This window comes from Centropristis striata, chromosome 12 (assembly GCF_030273125.1).
Source record: "Centropristis striata isolate RG_2023a ecotype Rhode Island chromosome 12, C.striata_1.0, whole genome shotgun sequence".
Classification (NCBI taxonomy): Eukaryota; Metazoa; Chordata; class Actinopteri; order Perciformes; family Serranidae; genus Centropristis; species Centropristis striata.
The window spans coordinates 22,536,247-22,558,644 of record NC_081528.1 but is presented as its reverse complement, the minus strand read 5'-3'; the positions used below and the strand labels follow the sequence as shown (position 1 = coordinate 22,558,644).

The 22,398-nt window shown below is 40.3% G+C and overlaps 1 protein-coding gene across 1 annotated transcript in view; it reads left to right on the top strand.

The window, feature by feature from the left end:
- Window positions 1-22,398, top strand: part of tenm2a (teneurin transmembrane protein 2a) — a 251,764-nt gene that overhangs the window by 59,452 nt on the left and 169,914 nt on the right. Inside the window, exon 2 of the mRNA XM_059345574.1 lies at window positions 2,590-2,943. Coding sequence (XP_059201557.1) covers window positions 2,718-2,943 — 226 coding nt within the window. The 5' untranslated portion in view covers window positions 2,590-2,717. The remainder of the gene's footprint in view (window positions 1-2,589; window positions 2,944-22,398) is intronic.

The following is a 22,398-nucleotide window of genomic DNA, read 5'->3' as shown; positions in this document are numbered from 1 at the left end:
ACCTGTGCAAACAGCTTATTACATCCTTTATTAATATTTGTTGTTGGATGTCAACAATAATTGTAATGGGACAAAGGAGAAGTCAGGTGACGTAGTAGACGGTCACCTATATGAGTCGTCTGTTAATTATGGTTTCATATCATCGTGATATGTTTGTAAAAGATTGATTGATACGGTTTTGAGGAGATATACACTTAATCTTTCAAGAATAAATCACATTGTCACAATCATTTCAAAGAGAGAGGTAAAAAATACTTTATTCTAACTTCATAGGCGACTGTGTATAAGGAGCGACAAAGTCCGTGGATGGTTGCTTTAAACAAACACAGGATTTTGACACAGCTTAGAGTCCACCTTGAGTTATTTTAACTGTTGATGACTGTTACTACACAATTGCATCACATTACAGACATACCTGCACCACATACGTATTTGTACTTAATTTAATCTAGTTTAGCATAAAGCATAAATGGCATAAAGACAATGAGAACCACCTAATTTTTAAAAAGTCAGTAAAGATCATTATTCATTTCCCAGTTTCCCTATTACCTTTGTGGACGGAATAAAAAAAAAATCCTGAGGAAAAGCTATAAATCTTTAAATGATATTTTGGCATGTATAAATACGATAACATCCCGTGTTGTTTTAAACACAGTTGGAACAAATAGTGTGCAATTTAACAATAATATAAATCCTTCTTACACTATGATTGAATTATAGACATTGAATTAAATAACGTTTTACATTTTGTTGGAGTCAGATCACAATAATCGTAGATCAAGAAATCCTAGAAAAGTTATGGTTTGGCATCTGAGCAGGCTAGGATAGAAGCCAGTGTTCTGTGTTCAACTCACAGACTTCTTGTCAAACTTTTTGAAAAGAAATTTCCCTTGAACTTGAACTTTTCCTTTAAATACCTCCTAATACCCCTCACTTCCATCATATACACTAAACAGATGTATAGTGCACTCAGTCGGCCGCGCACACTCACAAAGCCCAACCATTTGCTTAATACCAGTCAGAATGTCCCCAAATTTGCAGAGGCAGTAGCCCTCTCTATTTCCTCACCCTCCATTCAAGGTACAAACACATTAAGGTTGAACTCCTAATAGCCTGTGTGATGGATGCCGGAGCATAATGAGCTCTTTATGAGACTTAATACCTACTGTTAATCAATGGACATAGCAGGGCACTTTTCAATACTACCTTCTAAGCATTTTAAAATGAGCCCTCATTGAATAGATTGACTCACATTTTGTTTCCCTCTCTCTTTTTTCTCCCTTCTCATTCTTCCTCCGTCCCAGCATGCAATTAGTTACATCACACATTCCGAACCAAATGATGCCTATTCTTTAGAAAGAGCCCACTCTGATATCAATACATACGGTCCAGACAGAGAGATTTTTTGATGAAAATGCGATGCTACGCCGTAATGCAGTGGGTGGACCGGACTTTCCTCGGCCTGAAGCAATAGAAACATGGATGACCTATTTATTACCATAAATATCCCATACAGGCAGCTGCTGGAAGCGTTTCTGTCAATTACTGCTGGTTGTTGTATTGTTGTACTTTGATCTTTAGCTGCTAATGTAATGCGTTGCTCAAGGCCGCTGCGCTAGTATCATGCTGTATTAGCATCATAATCATGTATAATCTGCATCCACAAGTATAAGATTTGAATGGATTAAAAAGTGGCTGGCTGTGATGCAATTGTAATGGATAGATGAGGCGTAAGCACAGAGAAGGTGATGTGTTCAGGCACATATTTAGCTGTGTTACAAGTTGCGTGACAAGCTGAGTCAGGGCCAGGTAAAGCTTTTAACTCGGCACAGGTAGCTCCATACTGTATATGTGCATTTGAGTGTGTTTGTTTCTGTGTGTGGGTGTGGGTGAGGGTGTGCGTCTGGCTGTGTTTGATTATCCCTTACAGCCTCTAAGGGAGCAGGATTCATTCTCACTCTGATAATGAGGAAGAGACTAGCAATGCCCTCAAGTCATTTCTCCTCTTCTTCCATCCTTCCTGTTGCATCCGGCAGCTTTTCTTTCTTTCTGTCTTTCTCGCCCTTTACCTATTTCCAGCCGAGATAATCTGCGTTCCTTGTCCCATCATTCTGTCTGTCTTTCCTCGCAGCTCTCCTCCCACTTTTCTTTTTCCATTCCTTGCCTTTTTCTTGTCATCACTGTTTCCCCTTTGTTTGTCTGCATTCATGCGTCGCTGACTTTAAGATGACTGGACCTTGTTTGAGTCACTCTCTGTGTTTATGTCATAGATTTAAATGCTGGCTGACCATTTTTCATCAGCCCGGTCGATGGTTGACTATCTCTGTGGACCCCGGCGCTGGCAGCTCTGTTTCTCCCCACAATAGCCTTACTTATCCTGCATCAATACTTCAATGTGTTGTGTTGTATATTTGCCTGGTTGCTCAAATGTCCATCCGCCGCCCTCCCTCTTACCTAACTTTCCCTGTAGATTCTCCAGGGAGTGCAAAGCAAGAGTGAGTCACAGCAATGCATCCATTAATTTTATCCAACCTTTCGCTTTCTTTTCCACTCTCTCCATCTCTCCCTCTCTCTATCTCTGTTTTCCAGGTGACTGAAGTGGAGATTGACATTACGGAGGCCTGCTAGGAGGCCCCTCCATCCCCCTCCCCACCACCTTATCCTCCTCCTTTTCCTCCACATCTCTTCTCCCTTCCCACTTCATCCTCAACCTCAGCATGGATCTGAAAGATCGTAGGAACCGCTCCCTGACCAGGGGTCGCTGCCCCAAAGACTCCCAATACAACACCTCCTCCCTGGATGCAGATGAGTGCCGCGTGCCTACCCAGAAGTCCTACAGCTCCAGTGAGACACTCAAGGCCTTCGACCACGAGCAGAGGCTGCACTATGGCGGCTGTGTGACCGACCTGGTTCACCACGAGGCTGATGAGTACTCCAGGCAAGGTGAGTTTGTGCAGCAAAATGCTTTACTGCACTGTAGTTTTGGGCCTGATCCATACAGTGCTGGCCTTGGGGCATGACATGGAAAATCAAATCAATCTCATAACTTTAAAGCAATAGTTCAACATTTTGAAGAATATGCTTAGTTTCAACAACCGGTGAGTTTAACAAAGCATACAGTCATTGTGTTCTGTGTGGAAACAATAATGTCTTGTTTTTACACTGTTTATATGGATTGAACAAAGGCAATATAACGGGTTAATTAAAGAGCAACCTCTGAACCAATTGGCTATTGATCTAATCGGCTATTGACAATTTAGCCTCTGAGGGAAACGGATTTCTGGGGTTCCTGTGTAGCCAGTGGGTATCTAAATAATGGATATGTAGGCCATGACTTCTTCTTCTTCTGTGCACAGTTCATTGTTTTCAGTCGAGAGACAACATCTACGACTGGATTGAGTATGAATGCACATACATTTTTTAAAATGTTTCATAAAAAGCTAATTTGGCGTCAGAGAGTAGATGGTGGGTTCCAAGATTGCATTTCAGCCAATTAGTTCCACCTCTCTTGCCCTCCAAAAGGACGGTTTACCTGCATTCATATGAGGAATCTGTTTATAGAGATTAATTAAAGTTCCATATCGGTGCTGGAAGACACACTTTTTAAAGCCAAGCTAGTTGTTTCACCCTGCTTCTTGTCATCTTGCTAACCTAAACTAGTGGGTTGCTGTCATTAGCGTCATAACTACCTTACAGACATGAGACTGGTATCAATCTTTCTTCTCACTATTGATCCCAAAAAAGATGTATAGACTCTACAAAACTAATCCCTCTCGATCATTACCTTTTACCCACTAGAGTTGTGTGGCGGTGTCTCAATCTGCAGAGACTCTGCCTGTATTTTCTCTTTCCCTTTTCCTTTTGCTATGAGCGGGAAGTTTCTGGACATTAGCCTTTGTGATAATAAGGTACGAAATACCATACACATTATCTTGAAACCAAACGAGGCTGTTTGGCCGAAGAGTGAATCTGGGGTTTTCTTTTACTTTCATTGAGCTGAGCGGGATCAAGTTTGATTGACATGTTTACAAACAGTAGTGATAATTCCTGCATAGTATGCCTTTAAGCGAAGAGGAGATGTATTTTCAGGCTTCACCAAAATTAGTATTTGAGATGTCTTATGGTTCCGGAGTTATAAAATCACCTTCTTGGTATGACAGATAATGAAGGCTGCCAATTGCAGCTAAAGAGCAAGACTAGAAACTCCAGGATTTGCTATTTCCAATACCAATTTACCAATTATCTCTGTTCTCTGTGCAGCTCCAGTAGGAAAGTAATTTTCCTGTCCAGCACAAATAGTTGAGCCAAGCATGGCTCAACACTTTTAGAGTCCTTCCACTTCCTGTTATGTGATTCTTAAACATCTGCTATCACACATTGAACAGTCACATTGTTGCACGTGTAAAGGTTTTCTAGCTTTATATTGCTTTTAGCCACTGTGCGTTTCTGTCAAGGCCTTGGTGGCAAGCTGTTAATGTAATCAGATGGTGTAAATGCTGCACTTTGCAGCAGAGGACCAAAGCAGACCTTTAGCACTGGGAAGCCTGTCATAATGAACTTCTGTATCCCCCGGTGAGCAAGTTAGCCGATAGGCCGATAGGTCATCTCTAAAGGGGTGGGCCTGCTCTCAAAGGCATGTCTTTAAACTGCGTGTGTGTGTGTCGGTGCATACGTGTGTTTGTGTGCATGTGTGTATATTGCAGAGGGACATGAAACAGGCAGTATTGATCCCTGGCTAGTGAAAGGAGTCAGACTCAATGGGATTGATCTGTGCTAAGCTCTGTTTTCTCTGCATGGATACAGACAGGAGAGGAGGAGAGCTCAGGGCAATACAAATCACTAAGACTGCAGAAGAGATAGGAATAACAGTAAAAAAAATAACTAATTTTGTATGTTGGAGTGTCCTTGATGGTATTTTCCAAATAGAACATCTTCATTAAAGCTTGAAAAGATAAACCACCTGTCAAGGTTTCAAGTCTGGCTGTGCTTGGTTTGGAAAAGTATGAGCTATTGATCAATCTAACTGTAGTTTTATAGAAGAAACTGTTTAATGGCGTTTTTTTTTTAGAAAGATAGAATACAACTCTGGAGCATATTTTGTTCTGCGGAGTCAAAGGTAACGATGGAAAATGGAGGATTGATTGGCGGGACGCATGAAAGAGTGGAAGTCAGTGGTGTGTGCTGTCCGGACACACTTCACTGCTGCACTGAGCTGACCTCACACCGGGCGATAGCTGGTCGATACCACAGTCGCCCCAGCCTATCAGCTCCCTCGAAAGCCCAGAGCCACAGATGCATCGTGGGAAGTGTGGCCACAGGAGACCAACAGTGTTGCAGCACCATATGGACTGTGACACCACGGGAGGAGGAGGAGGGAGGAAGAAAAGGAGTTGGAGTGAGAAAGACAGAGGGAGAGAAGCAGCACATGAATAGAGTTTCTTCATCTTTCAACTAGATATTTTTGTAACTAGTACTAGAGAGAGTGAGGGATCGAAACAACGTGTTCTTCTTCTGAACAGATTGTCGTTTACAGGCAAGATGGTGTGAGTGGACAGAAACTTTCTTCTCCTCAACAGTAACTACAAAAAAATGAACATAGGGACTGAGTTTGAATTATGTCCTTGTTGATTTATTGAATATCCGACAAATTGTTTGAAGAGGAGGATTGATATCTGAACTGACCTGCGATATAAGTAATTCATGCGCTGATGGGGCAGCACTAGAAAATATGATTAACTTTGATTAAATTATAATGATGTTGCTCTTTTGGTTGGATTGGCCATCATGGCATTTCTGCTTCTTGTTGAGAAGTTTTGAGGTCATCTTGGAGCTTTTCTCAGAAATGTAATTTTAGCTCTGGCGGCTATGTGTTGCACAGACAATTTACAGGTCTGTGGTGTGTTATTGCATATTGACTTGCCCTTACGGCTGTCATTAGACTCATGTGAGATAAAAAGGAGTGAGTCATGCACATGTGGGACTGGAGCTCCCAGTAAGCACGTGCACACACACAAACTCCTGCAAAATTTCATATTAAGCAGTTTGTTGACTCACCTGCAGAAAAGTTAAATACTCCTGTGACATTTATCTTGATGATTTTCTCTGTTTTTGTTGATTAGACTTCATTATCCTGCACATGCATGCTTGTCTTGTAAGTGCAAATGCAGGCACAATGTACATTTTTGCAAGTCAATTCTTTTGGACTGTTTCAGTAATTCCGAAAGATAATTTACATTTAGTTATGCAGTGCAAATTATTAGGAGTATAGCAGATGTTCTCAGGATGTGTCCTGATCCAAATCACAGATCTTGTGATGTAATTCTTGCACGGTCACGAAACACTTTTCCACAATTATTAAAACCATATTTTCCATTTATGATGGACATGTCATGTAAAACTCTAAAATTAATGCTTTTCACACTATATTTCTAGATATGCATAATAGTTCTGCTGCAGCTTACTGTAGTTGTGCTGTAGTCCAAAGATATTATTGCCTTTTAAAATCACTTACTTGCTGCACATCATTATGCATGAGAAGCATCACTGGAATTTCACTGTTTCCTGAAGCGTAAATTCAACTTAAAAAGGAACATCATCTCCCTTTGGAGCCATATTTGGAGTGTGTTTGGAGTCTTTTTGGGACGCTGTATGTTTGTGTTTCGCTACTCTGTGCCTCCCGGGCAAGAAATACTTTTTGTGGACTTACCTCCCAGTCCATTAGGAAACAGTTTGCTGCTTTAAAAGGAGGTGAGAAGGACCTGATGCTAATGACCTTTATCCAGGCCCACGTCAAGTCTACATGCTAAAAATGTATTCCTCCCACATCTAACATATTCATCCTGCTCCAAGAGTTTGGAATTTGTTGGTCAAACTGTGGACAAAGTTTATACTCCCAGTTTCTGAAAAGTATATATAAATCTTTTTATATGTTTTCTGTGCCATATTTTCTTAATGCACAAGAGACAGACAACACTACAAATTATACCTCATATGCATACCCTCGTTATTGTAGGGTCAAAGTCCTCAAATCTCTTCTTAATACAACATGATTGCTTGGTCTAGTAGAAATAACTGCAGAAAATGATGACAGGTATTGATGACATTGACACAGCTGTCAGTTATTACACATAATGTTAAAAACCTTAGGTTAAATGCACCTAACAACCCAACCTTACCTTTTGTTTCATTGAGTCTGAAATGACCATATTTGGAGAGAGCGTGGAGTTGTGGAGGAGGATGCTAACGTTATAAGCTAATGCTAGCGCTAGCCAGGTGCATCCGTTATTCAAAATGAACAGCTGGCTCTTTAGAGTGTCTTCTACAATTGAAGGCTGAACTAGACATTTCTAGGTGACCGAAATGTTAGCCTGCAAATAACTTTAGTTAACTGAAAACATAATGTTAAAGAGTTAAAGTTCTAAGATGAAAATGTACAGTGTGTCAATAAAAAGGTAGCCACACCCTATAGATATATACCTTGCTTAACCGTCTGTTTAACTTTAAATGGGGCCATAATTAACCAAAAGAACATCGTCCTGTATTTCCACAGTAAACATTTTGTTCGTGAGTTTTTGGTCTTAATGACTTCTTAAAGATAATATTCTGTTCTATAAGAAGACTTCAAAGCATTGAAGAAATCAATGAGAAGTAGAGTGATTTAGAAGAGACTTCTACGCAATCAAACTTTTTTTTGCAGCCAGTGAAGTCGCCCCCTACTGGCCATTAAGAAGAATGCTAAAAAATGATGTCAGCATTCTTTGCTTCTGATTGGTCAAAACAAAATAAACAAAACAACCCCTACTCCCAACGAGTATGCAGCTCACATTAATACGATGCCAATACAATGTAATACAAGGCTGAATGAATGAAGTGAAATTGAATTAGAGTTGATAAGAAAGCGATGCTCTATTGAGCAATTTATAGTTGTATAATGTTAAATCCCTAATTCAAATTATGCAACCATACCAGACTATATTTCACAATTCTGAACATAACATGCAAATTTTGAGTAAATCCTTTCCTTCTTTGTCAGTTTATTCTCAGTGTTGAGCACTAGCTGTCCCACACGGCTCCTTGCAGATTTTGATGAAGCGGGTTTGCTTGTGTATTCCAACAGACCCCCCGCTTTCATTGGATCTCAACTCCTCTGTTTCCCCATTACACACTTATTACCTAGTCTGCTTGGATAAGCACAGCCAAATAAACACATTCTTTCCTCACCATAACATGCAGCAGCCTGGAAAGCTCATTACAAGTGTTCACTATTTAACACCACAAAGCAGCATATTTGAAAACATCAGTGATCCCAATAATGGCACAAGCCTTGTTCACATATAGCCAGAAATATTAGGAAAAAGCTTTGCCTGAGTGTATGGTTTATTTTGCAGTTTCCTGTCATATTTTGAACAGGTTCTTTCGGGCTGAATATGCATGTATCACAGATAATCCCGTGACTCAAATACAAATGTGTGAACTCTAATATGCCACTCTGAGCAGTACACAGAAGCACACTACAGTACACTTCCTCTCTACTGCTGCAGTCTGTCTTTGTTTGTCTGCAGTCTTTCACCTCTCCGTCTCTCTGATCTTTCCACCCATACTGTGCATCTCCTTGCTTTTCCCCCAGTCATTCTCTGCAGCTCCTATTCAGCACATCCCAGGGGTGTGTCGTCCCTGCAGGTCCACCTCTAGACAGCAGGCATTATCACAGCCACTGCAGTCTCTAGAAGCTTTGGCCTTTCCTTTTATAAGGATCTAAATGAGCCCCCTCTTCATTCTCCTCCTGCTTTGCCCCCAGGGATGGAAACCACACAGTGAATCCACCACCCACCTGCCTGCCTTACTGCCTGGACAACACTCAACACCATCTACTGTCCCTACTCGTTCTGTCTCCCTCTCTCTCTTATCTTTCCATCTCTCACTTTCTTTCATGTCTCCTTTTGCTCTTCTGTCACACATTTCATACCTACTTTTTTTCACCCTTGCTGTTCCTGTATTGTTGCTTTAGTGAGCACATCACACATTTGTCATGTTAAGGCTCTCTCTATGGCTCTGAGAGTGAGCAGACTGTGGGCGTCTTTGTGTATAATTTCACACAGGGCTTTGCCCGCTATACAAGCTCTATAGGCTTGACCTCTCATCTTCACAGATGCACTGAAATGTGCACATATGTGCTAATATAATCCGATCGGCCCATTCAAAACCACGAGAGCCGGTGGCATACATACAGTGTAATGACCATGAGTACAGTATAATGGCTCATTCTGCATTCCCTTTTCTCTATCCACTTTCATGTAACAAATGACTACAGTAGCCAATGATTGCTTTGTCCAAAAACTCTGCCAAACTCTGCCACTCGCATCCTGGCATGATTGCCTCTACTGCCTCTATTCAAGACCAAATGGCAAGGAAAACGCACTGCTGGGTGGTCGGGAGGAGGCTGTATGCTAGAGAAGCATCCTTTGCTTCCTCTGTCCTCTCTATTCTTTGAGGAGAGAAGGCTTCCAAGTATCTGCAAGAACAGCAGCAGCAGCAGCCTCTTATAATGTGAGATTCAGGGACTAACCCTAACCCTCTAAAGAGAGCAGCTTCCTATGTGACTTGTTTGCAGAATCCTCCATGACGGGATGAGAGGAACCTGCACGACAAGGATATAAATGTGATTTATCAAGTCCTTGCCTACTTCGAATCACTTCTTAGCGAGAGGGGTGTGCTTGCTGCAAACTACCTTTGCAGATTTAATTCTAATTCCCAGCAAGTCCTTTAAACCGTTCGACCACATATCTAGTTTGTCACTACCCTCAAATGCCACCCACAGTAGCATTTTGAAAATAAGAACTCTGAGAGATCAACATGTCACTCAACATGTTTGGCGGGGTTCTCATAATTCTATAAAGACAAGCTGTTTTGGTACACAGGTGGTAAAGGAGTTACTAACCATTGCAGAGATTCAGGGATCAAAAAGCTAGACCTATTTCCTACTTTGTTTTTGTTGCTGTGCTAGTGCTGGAGAAAGATCTGGCTGAACCCATCATTGTTCCACACTAGGGGGAAAAAACGCTCTGGGTTCTGTTTTACTTTGAATAAATTACAATCGTCAGGATGCAGCAACAGTGCCCTTCCAAAATAGTGTTGGGATGTTTTTCTTTGTCTTGCATTTACACATTGGGAGGTGAGCCCTGGTATTAAAATGGATAAATCCCTGCAAAAGGAAAAAAGCCAAACAAACAAAAGACAAACATAATTTGGTCATAGCTGCCCTGGAGGTGAACTTTATCTTGGGGAGCTCACAGGACTGCTTTTGCAGTGGCTCATGTGAAGTGGAATGGATCGGTACATTGGTTAAGTCAATGTCACTGCAGTATGCCGCTGCCAGATGTGCCAAGTCAACTCTGACTGATGATGGCCATGTCAGAAAATGAATAAACACTGGGCAGTCTGAGCATTTCCAAGGTGCATTCACAGGTTTCATGGGGTCCTGCAACTGTTTAGATAGACTAAATGTTCAAAACTTGCCATTTTCAGCATGATGGCTCTGAGGATATTGTTCTTGTGTCAATAAGTGATCAAAATTTTGAATATGGTGACACCAGATACCAGAAGGGGAAGAGGATTCTGTCTGAAAAAGGCAGTGTACATACTGCGAGCCAGTCTAGATTCCTGGTAGTGGTTACCAGGAATCTAGCCAGTGGTGTTTCTCCTTGTCGCATCACCAGCCACTTCCTCTGCTTAGTCAGGGCTCTTGCACAATTGTGAATGGTCAAATTAGGGGGATAGTGTGTACCTACCACGTGTTTCGCCTCCTGGTGAGGCTTATTGCTTGCAGCGGCTGGTGACACCATGTGTCACAAGTGTAGCACAAATGTGTCTGCAGCCTACCATAGACAGTGACAAGGACTGCAGTGCATACACTAGGGATTTGGACATTCAAAATTGGGAGTAAAAAAGTGCAAAAATCTACATAGATACAGAGATACAGAAGAAGATACAAAATGTATGTCTGTATGATTCATTATGCGTATGCATGCACATATCACTGTGTGTGGCCATGCAGTCCATAGGGTTACAGTCAACCTGGACTGCTGATGATCAAAGAGAGAACAAAGCAGCTGCATGCTATTAAAAATAAATGGTTAGATTAAATGCAATCCCTCCCTTCTTCCTCCGATCCCTCTTTATCTTTGTCTTCTCCCTGGCATTCTGCGCCTCTGCCAGCTGCTGACACTCAAAAGCATCCCGTAGCTGCAGCAACAGAGCAGAGGAGTCGCTGAAGAATATCCTGGGGCCGACTCCACTCTGCTCCTTCAATCCTCAGAGCACTCCCACTCACCCCAACCCCATATTTTCTTTTTTATAGACAGGAAACTGCTCTTGTGGGTTTGTATGTGTGGCCCCGACACATGCAAGGAGGTATTTAAAGGGGGACTTAACTCCAAGTAACATCTGGTCCAGCATTTGGCACTCTCAGATACACTCCCAGGCTACTGTACATGTCAAAAGGGCCCAGTTTACAGAGTCGCATTAGCTCTTTTCCCCACATCACGGATGAGTCTGTAAAAACCAAGTGTGCTTGTGAATAAGCGATAGTGATTAATAGTTGTTTTGGGACTAAGTGGAATGACTGGCACTAAGTACAGGTCTGTTGAATGTGATGTCCCCTTGGGATTTACTCTATAACATTATACACACAAGCCAGAGAACACCTCAGTTTAGTTTGTCAAATCCTGCCTGTCCTATGAAAGTGCTAGCTATTAGCACTGACTCTGGCACAGGTGCATGCACACACATGCAAACACTGGGTAACAAATGAGACAAATAATAGGAAGAGGCCGGGGAAATGCATGGTGAAGGTGCCAGCTATTTAACACCGATGCTGGCTCTCATTTGCACCCACACACACGCGCGCGCACCCCACACATACACACATATATCGAGTAACAAACAAGACAATTAATTGACAGAGTCCAGGGAAATGCATGCTGACATCTGCAATTTTCTTAGAATAAAAATAATTTATCAGACAATGTTGTGTGGGTTTTGTGCGAGTTGAGTTAATCTATGTTTACTATGTAATGACCCTCTTTGACTCTGCTTTGGCAGCTTTTGATAAATGAGGCAGATTGTAAATGTCAGTGTTATCAAGTGCTTTTTTTTCTTTCTCAGCCAAGTCACTTGCTTCCTAGGCTGTAATTAAACATGTTCCCCAGCCACATAATTTAAATGTGTGTGTACGTGTTTGTGTGAGCGGATGTATGACACATTTCTAACACATGTGTACGTTTTGATATGGTTCTGTACGTGCTTTAGTGACAAAAATGATACCAATGCAAATGATTTGCTTTCCTGCTGCATGAGTAAATAAACTTCAATCACTGTAGGATTAACATGCAGATGAAGGCAGATGGAAAAATGATGCTATAGATTCTCGAAGAAATGGTAGATATGGGAAGATGAAAGAATTCTGTGCATATGAAAGTGATAATAGACGATATGGAGAAATGATGTACGGCAATGACAATGAATGCCACAGCAGTTTATTCTTTTATGTTTAATACTAAGAATGTATTATCCTTACACCTACACAACATTATTTATTTTTTGTGCTATGCTGCTCTTCTTTGTTTCTGTGATAGTTATCAGTAATAGCTGGTTTTAAACCTTGGCTTCACCCAAGCAACAAACTCAGGGCCTGAATTGGCTTAACCCTAAGCCAATGTGGGAGTTCCTTAAACCTGCATTATTTGTAATGGCCAGCAGGGGGCGACTCTAGTCGTTAAAAAAATAAGTTCTTTTGAAGTCTTATTCGATACAGCATGATTTTTTATTTAGTAAATTATGGTCCCACTGTGATTAAAATAGATGATAAAGCAGGGTAAGCTTTTGAGTGTCACTACCTTGGTGTTGTCCAGTTTGGGACTTTTGGATTTTTGTTTTTTTGTCTTTGACAAAACATTTCGATTGCTTAAAAATGTCTTTAGCGATTCCAAACTCAAGGCTACAAAACAGCAGTCCACAAACCAGTTGGTTGTGTCTCGGTGGCTACGTCCACTATTTACTGTAGTTTATACCAACAATCACTCTGGGCAGACCCACTGTTGGCATCCCTAAGGTTTGCATGGGGAATAATTTCTGACCATATTGAGAAACATACAGTTCTGAAGTTACAAATGTGCCTAGCCTTACCAATCATCATCGGCTTAAAAGGCGTTTCTGCATGACTTATAGGTTTTTTAAAAAACCTGAAACTTGTAAACCCATTTTCAGAGTGAACGTATGCTAGCCTGAAGTTTTGTTAATACACTTACTAATACACAGAAATGTCGATTGATGGTCAAACTATTGAGCAAAACCTGTCAGCCTTTTGCCAGTGAATATTTTTCTATGTCCATGGTTAAAGCACTTTGTGAACATTTCTTATTAAGCACAGCTTTAGAAAAAAAAAAAAGATAACCATTGTTAAATCAATATTATTAGAATTTTTTTTTGGTTTCTAGGACAAAATGAGATATACAAGTAAAATCTGGTGCAGCCTTTGTCTCGACTTGGGCCATGGTATTCTGGTGTTCTCAGGTCATTTCCATGGGTTGAAGGATGTCGCAGTGTACTTCATTATAATACAACCCTTGGGAGCCTGAAATGTTCCAGTCCTAGAGAAATTGGAATTTTAATGGGCTAGAAAAGCAACAATAGAGCTGGACTAACGAATGAAAAAGAAGCACACAGAAAACACTTTTAAAAAGAAAATAATTTGTTTGTAAAATCCTTCTTATCATCATGCTTTGATCCATACATATTTCATTTTCCTATAGTTTTTGTGATTATTAAAGAACATATAGGAATTAGGAATGTTCAATGTTAACTCATTACTTATGAAACCTCAGTGTTTCTGAATGAGTACTGCAAAAGATCCATTTATACTGTAGCTCAGCAGTGCACACTCCCCATTGATTTACCTCACCATGCACTGCATGGCCATTCTCATCAACTGGCAATAATACAGTGTCTGCATGAATTCATAGTTTGGGGACTCTAGCTCTGAGCAGTGAGCATGTAGAACTCCTATCACATCTCCAGACTATTAAATCCAGATCCAGACCATTCAAAGATTACCTTTTAAAGTGTTATTTGGGCAGCATATGCCATATTAAGTTCTCAGCATTCCTGAAAAGCCTTTAATTTCAAAAGTGATTTCTTTATTGATGCAAGTGGAGTTTTGCAGTGCCTTCAGCAACAGTGAAGCATGTCTCCCAGGCTGATAGACCTGAGCCTCCTATTCACGGATGAGAGGTGTTTCACTGCTTAGCGCTACACCTCTCAGTGACAAGACCTCCTCCAGAGTGCATGGTGTTGTGTCATGTCCTGTCATGTCCTGTCCAAGCCAGACTGCTGTCCTCTGGGCAGAAGTAGAAGTAGCCCAGGGATGGATGACATTTGTCTCACCTATTTTGGGCTCCTCATTAGGAGGTGCAAGGGCCCCTGTGGCTCAGGCAGGAGCCAATAGAACGGATATCATCTGGGAGGTGTGGGAAGTGTTTGACCATGACTCTCCTATTTGGGCATAACTGTTAACTCGTTACTGCGCTGCTAATGGTGGCGTTAATGACATGCCACATGCAACAGGGACATGTATGTGTGTAAGCATGTGTGTGTGTGTGAAACGGAGTTTTGATAATCAACACCAAGCGGTCTGAAGCTGACTGTCAGTGTGCCCTGTCATCCTGTCACGACATGTCAGTCACACAGGGAAGGTAAGGTTGTAATATATCTCTGCCACTGCCACTCACTCACTGTTTACAGTATGGAGCACTTTGGGAGACAGCAAAAGTGGAAAAGAGGATTTGACAGCACCTTCCATGAAACATTAAATAAATTAACATCCATATTTAAATTTGATCACACAATCACTTTATTCTATTTTTTTCAAAGAAACATTGACTTCATTCCTGAAATGGCAATTTAGATAAATGGATGTGTCAGTGTTTGAAGTGATAGTATGTGTGTTAATGCTTTGTTTACTTATTTGAGCAAAATGCTCATGTTTAGTTTCCAGATGTCATGATAAAACATTTTAATCTTGGCGGCATCATCTGCTATAAACCACTTTGTTTTTTAATCCTGGCAAATAAGAGTCAAAGAATAATCTCCTTTTTGAAGGATGAGGCAGTTTATCTGATGGCCATGAGAGTGATGACTGAGATAAGATGTTTAGCCAAAGAGAAAAGAAAGACTTTTTACAGTAATACCCTAAAAACCCTTTAATACTCCAAATAAGGGGTTATAGGTTCACTAGAGAGCAGATCTGAGAGTCAGAAAAAACATGAAAAAAAATCCTCTTATAATTTGTATTTTTTAAGATTATTTTTGCTGTTGTCGTTTCTTAATAGCTAAGAGAACCCAATCAGTTTAGGGCTATATAAATAACACACATTATAAAATATATGGAACATTGATATTCTGCTAAAATGTTCAATGGCAGCCTTTTTAAAGGCCAATGGCCCGAAAAGTCTTATTTTTTCATAGTTTAATTGTACAATATTTTGAGTAAATACACTAATGTAATGGAATATTATGACTATAGCAAATTAACTATAATTACAGTGTTGTTAAACGTAGGCAACTAAAACATAAAGTAAAAGTGTATTGTGTTGTTTTGGCCAAGCTGGGGCAGCACATGGTGTAATGGTCTAAAGTGCCCGGGGTACGTGCATTTAGCATTATGCATTGTCTAACTCCACATTTGCTACATAATGGGTTATATTAAGTCTCTTAATTAATCATAGGTGTGTCTAACATTATTTAAACCAATCCGAGTGTCACCTCCCACTCCCTTTAAAACTCAGGTTGGTTAAAGTTTCGGCAAATTAGAGAAGTGAGTGTTTTTCTTTGCTGTTCCATCAACAGCTCTATTTGAATGCATATGAGTAAATACATCAGGAACCTATTTATCTGAGGAGGAACAACCCTGCACATCCCTTTATATGAAAACAAGCAGAGAATGCATCTTACCATGTGAATAATTCACCCTTTGAATAGCAGTGAAATAATGTGCCCCTTTTTCTGCTGCCTCAAGAAAATTATGTGCTTACAATATTCTGATTTACACTTCATTTTAAGTCCAATTTACAACTGCATCAGTCTGACACAAGAAATTACAACTGTGCAATGCTGTGCACCACTTTGCACCAGGTGTAAGACGGGGCATATCATCACTTTATTAAATTATTATAATGACCATCTTAGCAAATAGTTGCCTACTTGCACATCAATCAGACACAGAGCAACATTCATTTGGAGTCATGTTTCTGGTCACCTTCAGATATGTTTTGGTCGTCACCAGCTCCTGAGGGAAATATCTGGCTCTTTAGCTGCTAAATGCTCCACTGTGTTCACCAGCTAGTTGCTAATTTGGTCTGTCTGCTGTTTGGTGCCAGGCAGCTAGTGTACAGTGGGCTTATTACAGCTTTTTGCTGAAAATAGCTGCCTGCTGCCTCTAGAAATTAGGTCGATTATAGCAATGAGATTGAACCAAAACAGTAAATTTGTAGAACCAAAACAATGAGCTGAAAGACAATGGAATGCATTTGAAGCCAGATGTGCTGTATGGATATCTTACATTTCCTGCACTACAACATTAGCATTAGATGTCAGTCTTGAACTGTAAGATATTATGTATGAATACTACATGAATGTGATGGTTTTTCCGTCTGTGTTTGAAAGAATTTTATTTATAGATGAGAAATATGCATTTTGGTTAAAGTAGAAGTTAATGTCATAGCATAGCTGTTGATCTCATTATCAACATTTGTCAAGGTTTTTTCAGTAACACTCTCACTTGTGATGTGTGTGCACCCGTGCAACATTTGCTTCCTTTTATACCCTACATCACCTCATCACCATGGAAACCCTGATTTGTGAAGATGTTTATTAGTATTCTCCTACTGCTGTGCTGTGTTTGTGCGCACACGTGTGTGAGAGTAATAATAGTGTATGTGATAATTACAGCTGCACAAAAATCCCCACAAACTCCATTCTCACTCTCACAGACAGCAGTGACCTTGAACCTTGACATTGTGCAACATGTATTCAAGTCGAAGCCAAATGACTCTGCTTTGGTGCTTTCAGTAGATCCACTGTGTTGGCTTATCACTCAGGTACAGTGTACGCAGCAGTTCTCCTCCGTCTGTCTGCGCTCCGTCTCTCTCTCCCTGCAGAAGCTGTTTACCATGACTGAGGATTTCATCATTCTTCACTACCTCATCTTTTGATCCGCTTTTTCGTCATCGGCGCGCCTCACTCTCTATTTTGCTCCCTATTTTTTCCCCGCCGTTATCAACTTAAGAGGAAGTACATTTCTCTCCTTTTTTTGCACGGCAGCAACCCGTGTGAACCAAACTGTGGATCATTTTCCATTGCTTTGACACAAAATGAATTCAATGACCACGTCTTTCAAAATTCATGAATTCATGAATTTTCTCACTCAAACTGCAGCAATTGTCTCCGGACTGTATCTGAAGCCCATTTTGCATATGTTTACATGCTCATTTTGTCTTTTTTTTTCTTTTTCTAATTTCATTACTATCTATACAAAGAGGAGAATGCTTTGGAAGAGGTGATTTACATAAACATGGGCAGAGACAGACAAGTGTCTGATAGAGAATGAAAGTGAGAGGAGAATGTGTGTGTCCGTGTGGCGGGAGACGAGATGACCGAGAGGAACACCATCTGTACTGTAGTCTCGGATGAGCTTAGAGCTTAATATTATTCCTCTATATCTTTATCGGCAGTAGATGTCCTACACACACAGTATGTAATACAAATTAAGATAAAAAGGTATGATATGTAACTAATTAAAATGTATTAAAACGACTACACTTTTATTCTAAATTGAGTTTTGAGTGTTTTGCATGATGTTCATTGAATATTACACTGTCGTATCGTGTTTCCCTCCCATAGTTCCCTCCTGTAAAAATGATGACAGGTGTTACAGTTTAACTAGTGACCGTGCGAACCGGTGACTCAGCTAAATGCGTCGTGGTTGCTTGTAGTGACGGCAGCTGTTGAAAACACGAACAGAATGCGTAGGTGTCCTTGTAAGAGCTTACAGTTTTACTTTAATTTTAAATACATACACATTTGTGTTTATTATAAATGCCAACCATTGATGTATGACAACCCACAGTCGCTCAATAAATTTAAATAAGGTTAGACTACTGCTGAAGATTGAAAATGTGGATATTTGAAGCATGTTTATGAACATACCAGAACAGATTCCTATGGAAAAACTATTTTCATGCAAATTGTGTCAGAAGTCAGGACGTCAACTCCAGTGGTGGAATCTAACTAAGTACATTTACTCAAGTACTGTACTTAAGTTCAATTTTAAGGTACTTGTACTTTATTTGAGTATTTCCATTAAATGTAAGTAATGTAAGTAATGTAAATAATGTCGATATTTAACATAGAAACATGATAAAGTTAAAGTGATTAGATATTTTAAACCTCATAACAGTATAGGCCTATATTACATAGTTAAAATGAGCCCTATCTATCTCATCAAAACGCTGCTTACATAAATGCATCAATACAAATAATCTAGTAATATATTTGGAATATATAAAACAGTCTGAGTTGGTCCGTTCTGCATATTGAATAATATAATAATGTAATATTATAATAATGAGGACTTTTACTTGTAGTAGAGTAATTTCCCAGTGTGTTATACCGTATTAGTACTTTTACTGAAGTAAGGGATCTGAATACTTCTTCTTCAACTCCAACAGCACCATTTAAAACAAGACATCAAGTTGATGCATGAAAAAGAAGTGACCATGACCTTAAACTGTGAACTATGAATGTGAACTATTCACTTTAATCTGGGTGAACTGAACTGTGAGCTAGCTCTTGTGTAGTCTGGGTGTACCCATGCTGCCTTGTGCGCTCAATTTAGTTTTGAACTGCAAGGCGGCATGGTGTCCATGGCTGATTCTTAGCCCTGCTTTTGGTATCCAATCACAGGAGGGATGGCAAGACGATGACGCGTATTATTGGACAGACAGAAGCTTGTAGTTTTCTTACGGATCCAACATGGCTGCAGCAGACGCGAAGCTCTCTTTGGATCTAGCTGTAGACAGTGTTCTAGATAGTTTAGAGCTAAAGTATTTTAAAAGAAGAACAACATTTGGCTATAGACTCCTTTATCACCACCAAAAACGATCTTTTAGCCTTGCTTCCAAAAAGCAAGAGCCTAATCTACCAACTAGCCCCGTTAGTGGCTAAGCTAATGGGGTTTAGCAAGACCCCGGTCGTTGTGGTCGTCTTCCTAAATCCCATCTGGTTGTTTTGGAAAAATATGCCGCCCTGTGTAAACATCAGTAGTCTTCTTCCTCGATGCTTCCTCGTCTAGTTTCTGTCGCTCTACATACGTCATCTGGTATAATTGATACGATTGGCTAAGAGCTACGTACAGACACTTATTAAAGACATTCGTAGCATCCAATCAATGGCTCTGGAGGTTCGTAAACCACGCGTCATCTACGGAAAAATGTATAGGTGGTCTCCTATATCCTATGGTCTCCTACATCCCAAATGTGTTCAACAATTTTTTAAACCAATCTGTAATTTAATCACTCCATTAATGTTCCTTTTTGTCACCAGTCAATGGCATCGTATCTCCTCTGTGCATATTTCAGTGTTATGATTGTCTGCCAGAAGCACAAACTGACTTTTTTTTAATCCAGTGTTGTCCACAATTTTATGATACAGTTTTAAGATGTTGGTTGTATCAAACTATATTTTTTAACCAAATGAAAGATTTAAGCCATCCAAATGTTGGATCTTAAGTTATTAGATAAACAATCTGTTTCCTCTGAAGAGTGTAAAAGAAACACTGATTTTTATCATGAAACTATTAGTGTTTTTACCCATTTTAATTACTTATTTTCTTTTGTTTGTAGAGGAAGAGACCTATGCTGATAATTCAGATCCCAGTGAAAACCCCCTGATCAATGAACACTGAAGGGATCCTAACATGGATAAGATGTACATAAGCTCTATTTATTGCTTTGTTTGAGAGGCAACAAAAAATGAAATATTGTGCATTTAAGGCAAGATAAGATTATTGACTTTAACATGTTTCAGCAGCAAAGAATGTTATATATTTGGGTATTTTGATAGATTTGTAGCATGCTCTGTTCCATTTTTACCTGTGAGTGAAGGCAGCTGTGCAGAGAGTTATGAAATAGTGAAGTCTACACTGAGAAACCTGTGTAACACATTTTTTAATCTGTACTCCTCCTCATCTTGTCTTCAGTTTTAGAAGCCAGCTCTCCTTCGCTGTCCTTTACTTTTTAATAGCGCACTGAACCGCTCAATGATTTTTTAAAATGCATTTTGTCTCGTGCTGAGCGACTAGGGGGAGAGACAGCATGACAGATTATGGGAGACACAGGAGAGCGACTTTAGCTGCGATTGGATCCCAGGAGAGCTGGAACATGCGACCCCTGAAAGTTGGGTCCTAACTACTACATTGTCTCTACTTTGTCATTTCCATCATTTCCCTGTCTCTTTCTTTCTCCTGCGACAGTGGAAACATTTCTTCACTTAGGCCCTCTATTATGACAAAGAAATATGTATATTTGATTGCTTCGTAATTCACAGAAAAGAAAACACAAAAGAGAAATTGATTTTTCAGGGATACTAAAGTGCAGTGCAGATGAATTCTGAATTGGATGCAAATGAAAATGGAAAATATTAAGAAATGACACATTTTGGCTGCTATTAGCCACACATTTTAGCATGTTCTTAGCTGTGACAAAGAAAATAAGGCTTTTACTGTTATTAACAGTAATTTCAGCCATTTTGGGGGATTGCTGGTGAACCTGCCGTGCACAGTTGCTTTTCCTTCCTGATTTTGATGCATCCTCCACCCAGGAGCAAATCAGTTCACTAGTTCAGCACTTCAGGGCAAATCAGAAATTGTTCGGAACTGCCGCTCGCTCAAAAGCTGCAAATGGCATGTCCAAGGGTGGCCTGCAGTGTAAACTATTCTATCTGGAAAAGCAACATAATTGCAGGCACTGAAGCCCACACGTTCTGCCTGTTTTATATCCTATACAGAATTACACGGTGGGGTGAGGGAAAGTCAACCAGCATAATGCAGAGTCCTGCTGCCTATACTTTGCCTGTCAAACTGCTAACAAGCACAAATGATTTTTTAATGATAGGCCCCTCTATCCCACAAAGCTGTCTACTCACAAACACTCAGATTCGAAACACACACACATCGCACGGTGCACACATTCGCTCCCACACACATCCATAATGAGTTTTATCAAGGGAAGTACATGTGGTTTAATGGATCACTGCAAATGCCATTCCCATCACACTATTGTATTCGAGTTCCAACAAGATGCTTCTTTTTCCCTCGTGTCACTTATTTTTTCGAGAGACAACGTGCGGCGCATGAATACTCCAAATGATGATGCATCGCAGGTGCAGGGAACTTAAGTCCCTGCTGGGCTCAGAAACAAGTGGAACTGCAGCTTTAACCATGTAATGTTTCAAACAAATGATGGGGTCTTTATAAATCAGTGTCAGTATGGAAGATTCAGTGTGTGGCCTGGAGAAAAAAAATGCTACAGGCTGTCTTGGTAAGGGTGTGTTGCCTGGTGAGACAATGAAATAAGATCCAGGCAGTCGGAGTAAGAGATCCATGAGTTTGAAGCATAAAGAAGCGGACATAGTCACCGTGATGTCACCCATTGGAGTGTGGACTACCATTTTAAGCCTATAGTTTGCCATTTTGGCTACAGCAATCTTTGTAATAAGTAATAGTAATAAGTAATAGTAATAAGCTAACGCTACATAGCTAGCTAGCTTGGTTAGCAAGGTCAATCTATGATTCAAAATAAACATCAAACTCCTTAAGGTGTCTTAAGCAGTGTTGTAGTACTCGAGATCGGTTCTGGTCTCAAGACGGGTCTTGAGAACACTTTTTGAAGGCCTCAGTCTCGTCATGGAATCGACTGCATTTTTACTCGGTCTTGTCTCGGTCTCAGACAAATCGGACTCTGGATTTTATTTCAAGACCGGTCAAAACCACAACTGTGCATTTTTGGCTTTACTTGTTTGCGTAATTCGTATTGGTTCCTGTACAACCCATAACATGACTCATATATTATTTGAAATTGTTGTCACCGTTAACGGCTGTCACTCCTACACGCCCCCCTCAAAAGTGTATGTGAGTGACAGGAGAAGAGGCTGTGAGAGGATGTCAGCCAACTCGTCTGAACCACAAAGATTTTTTGTGTACAACTACAAAAAAAAGAAAGCATAGCAACTTGTAAATTCTGCAAAGCAATGCTAACGGAGACGACTGAGACTGGTCTTGGTCTTGACTCA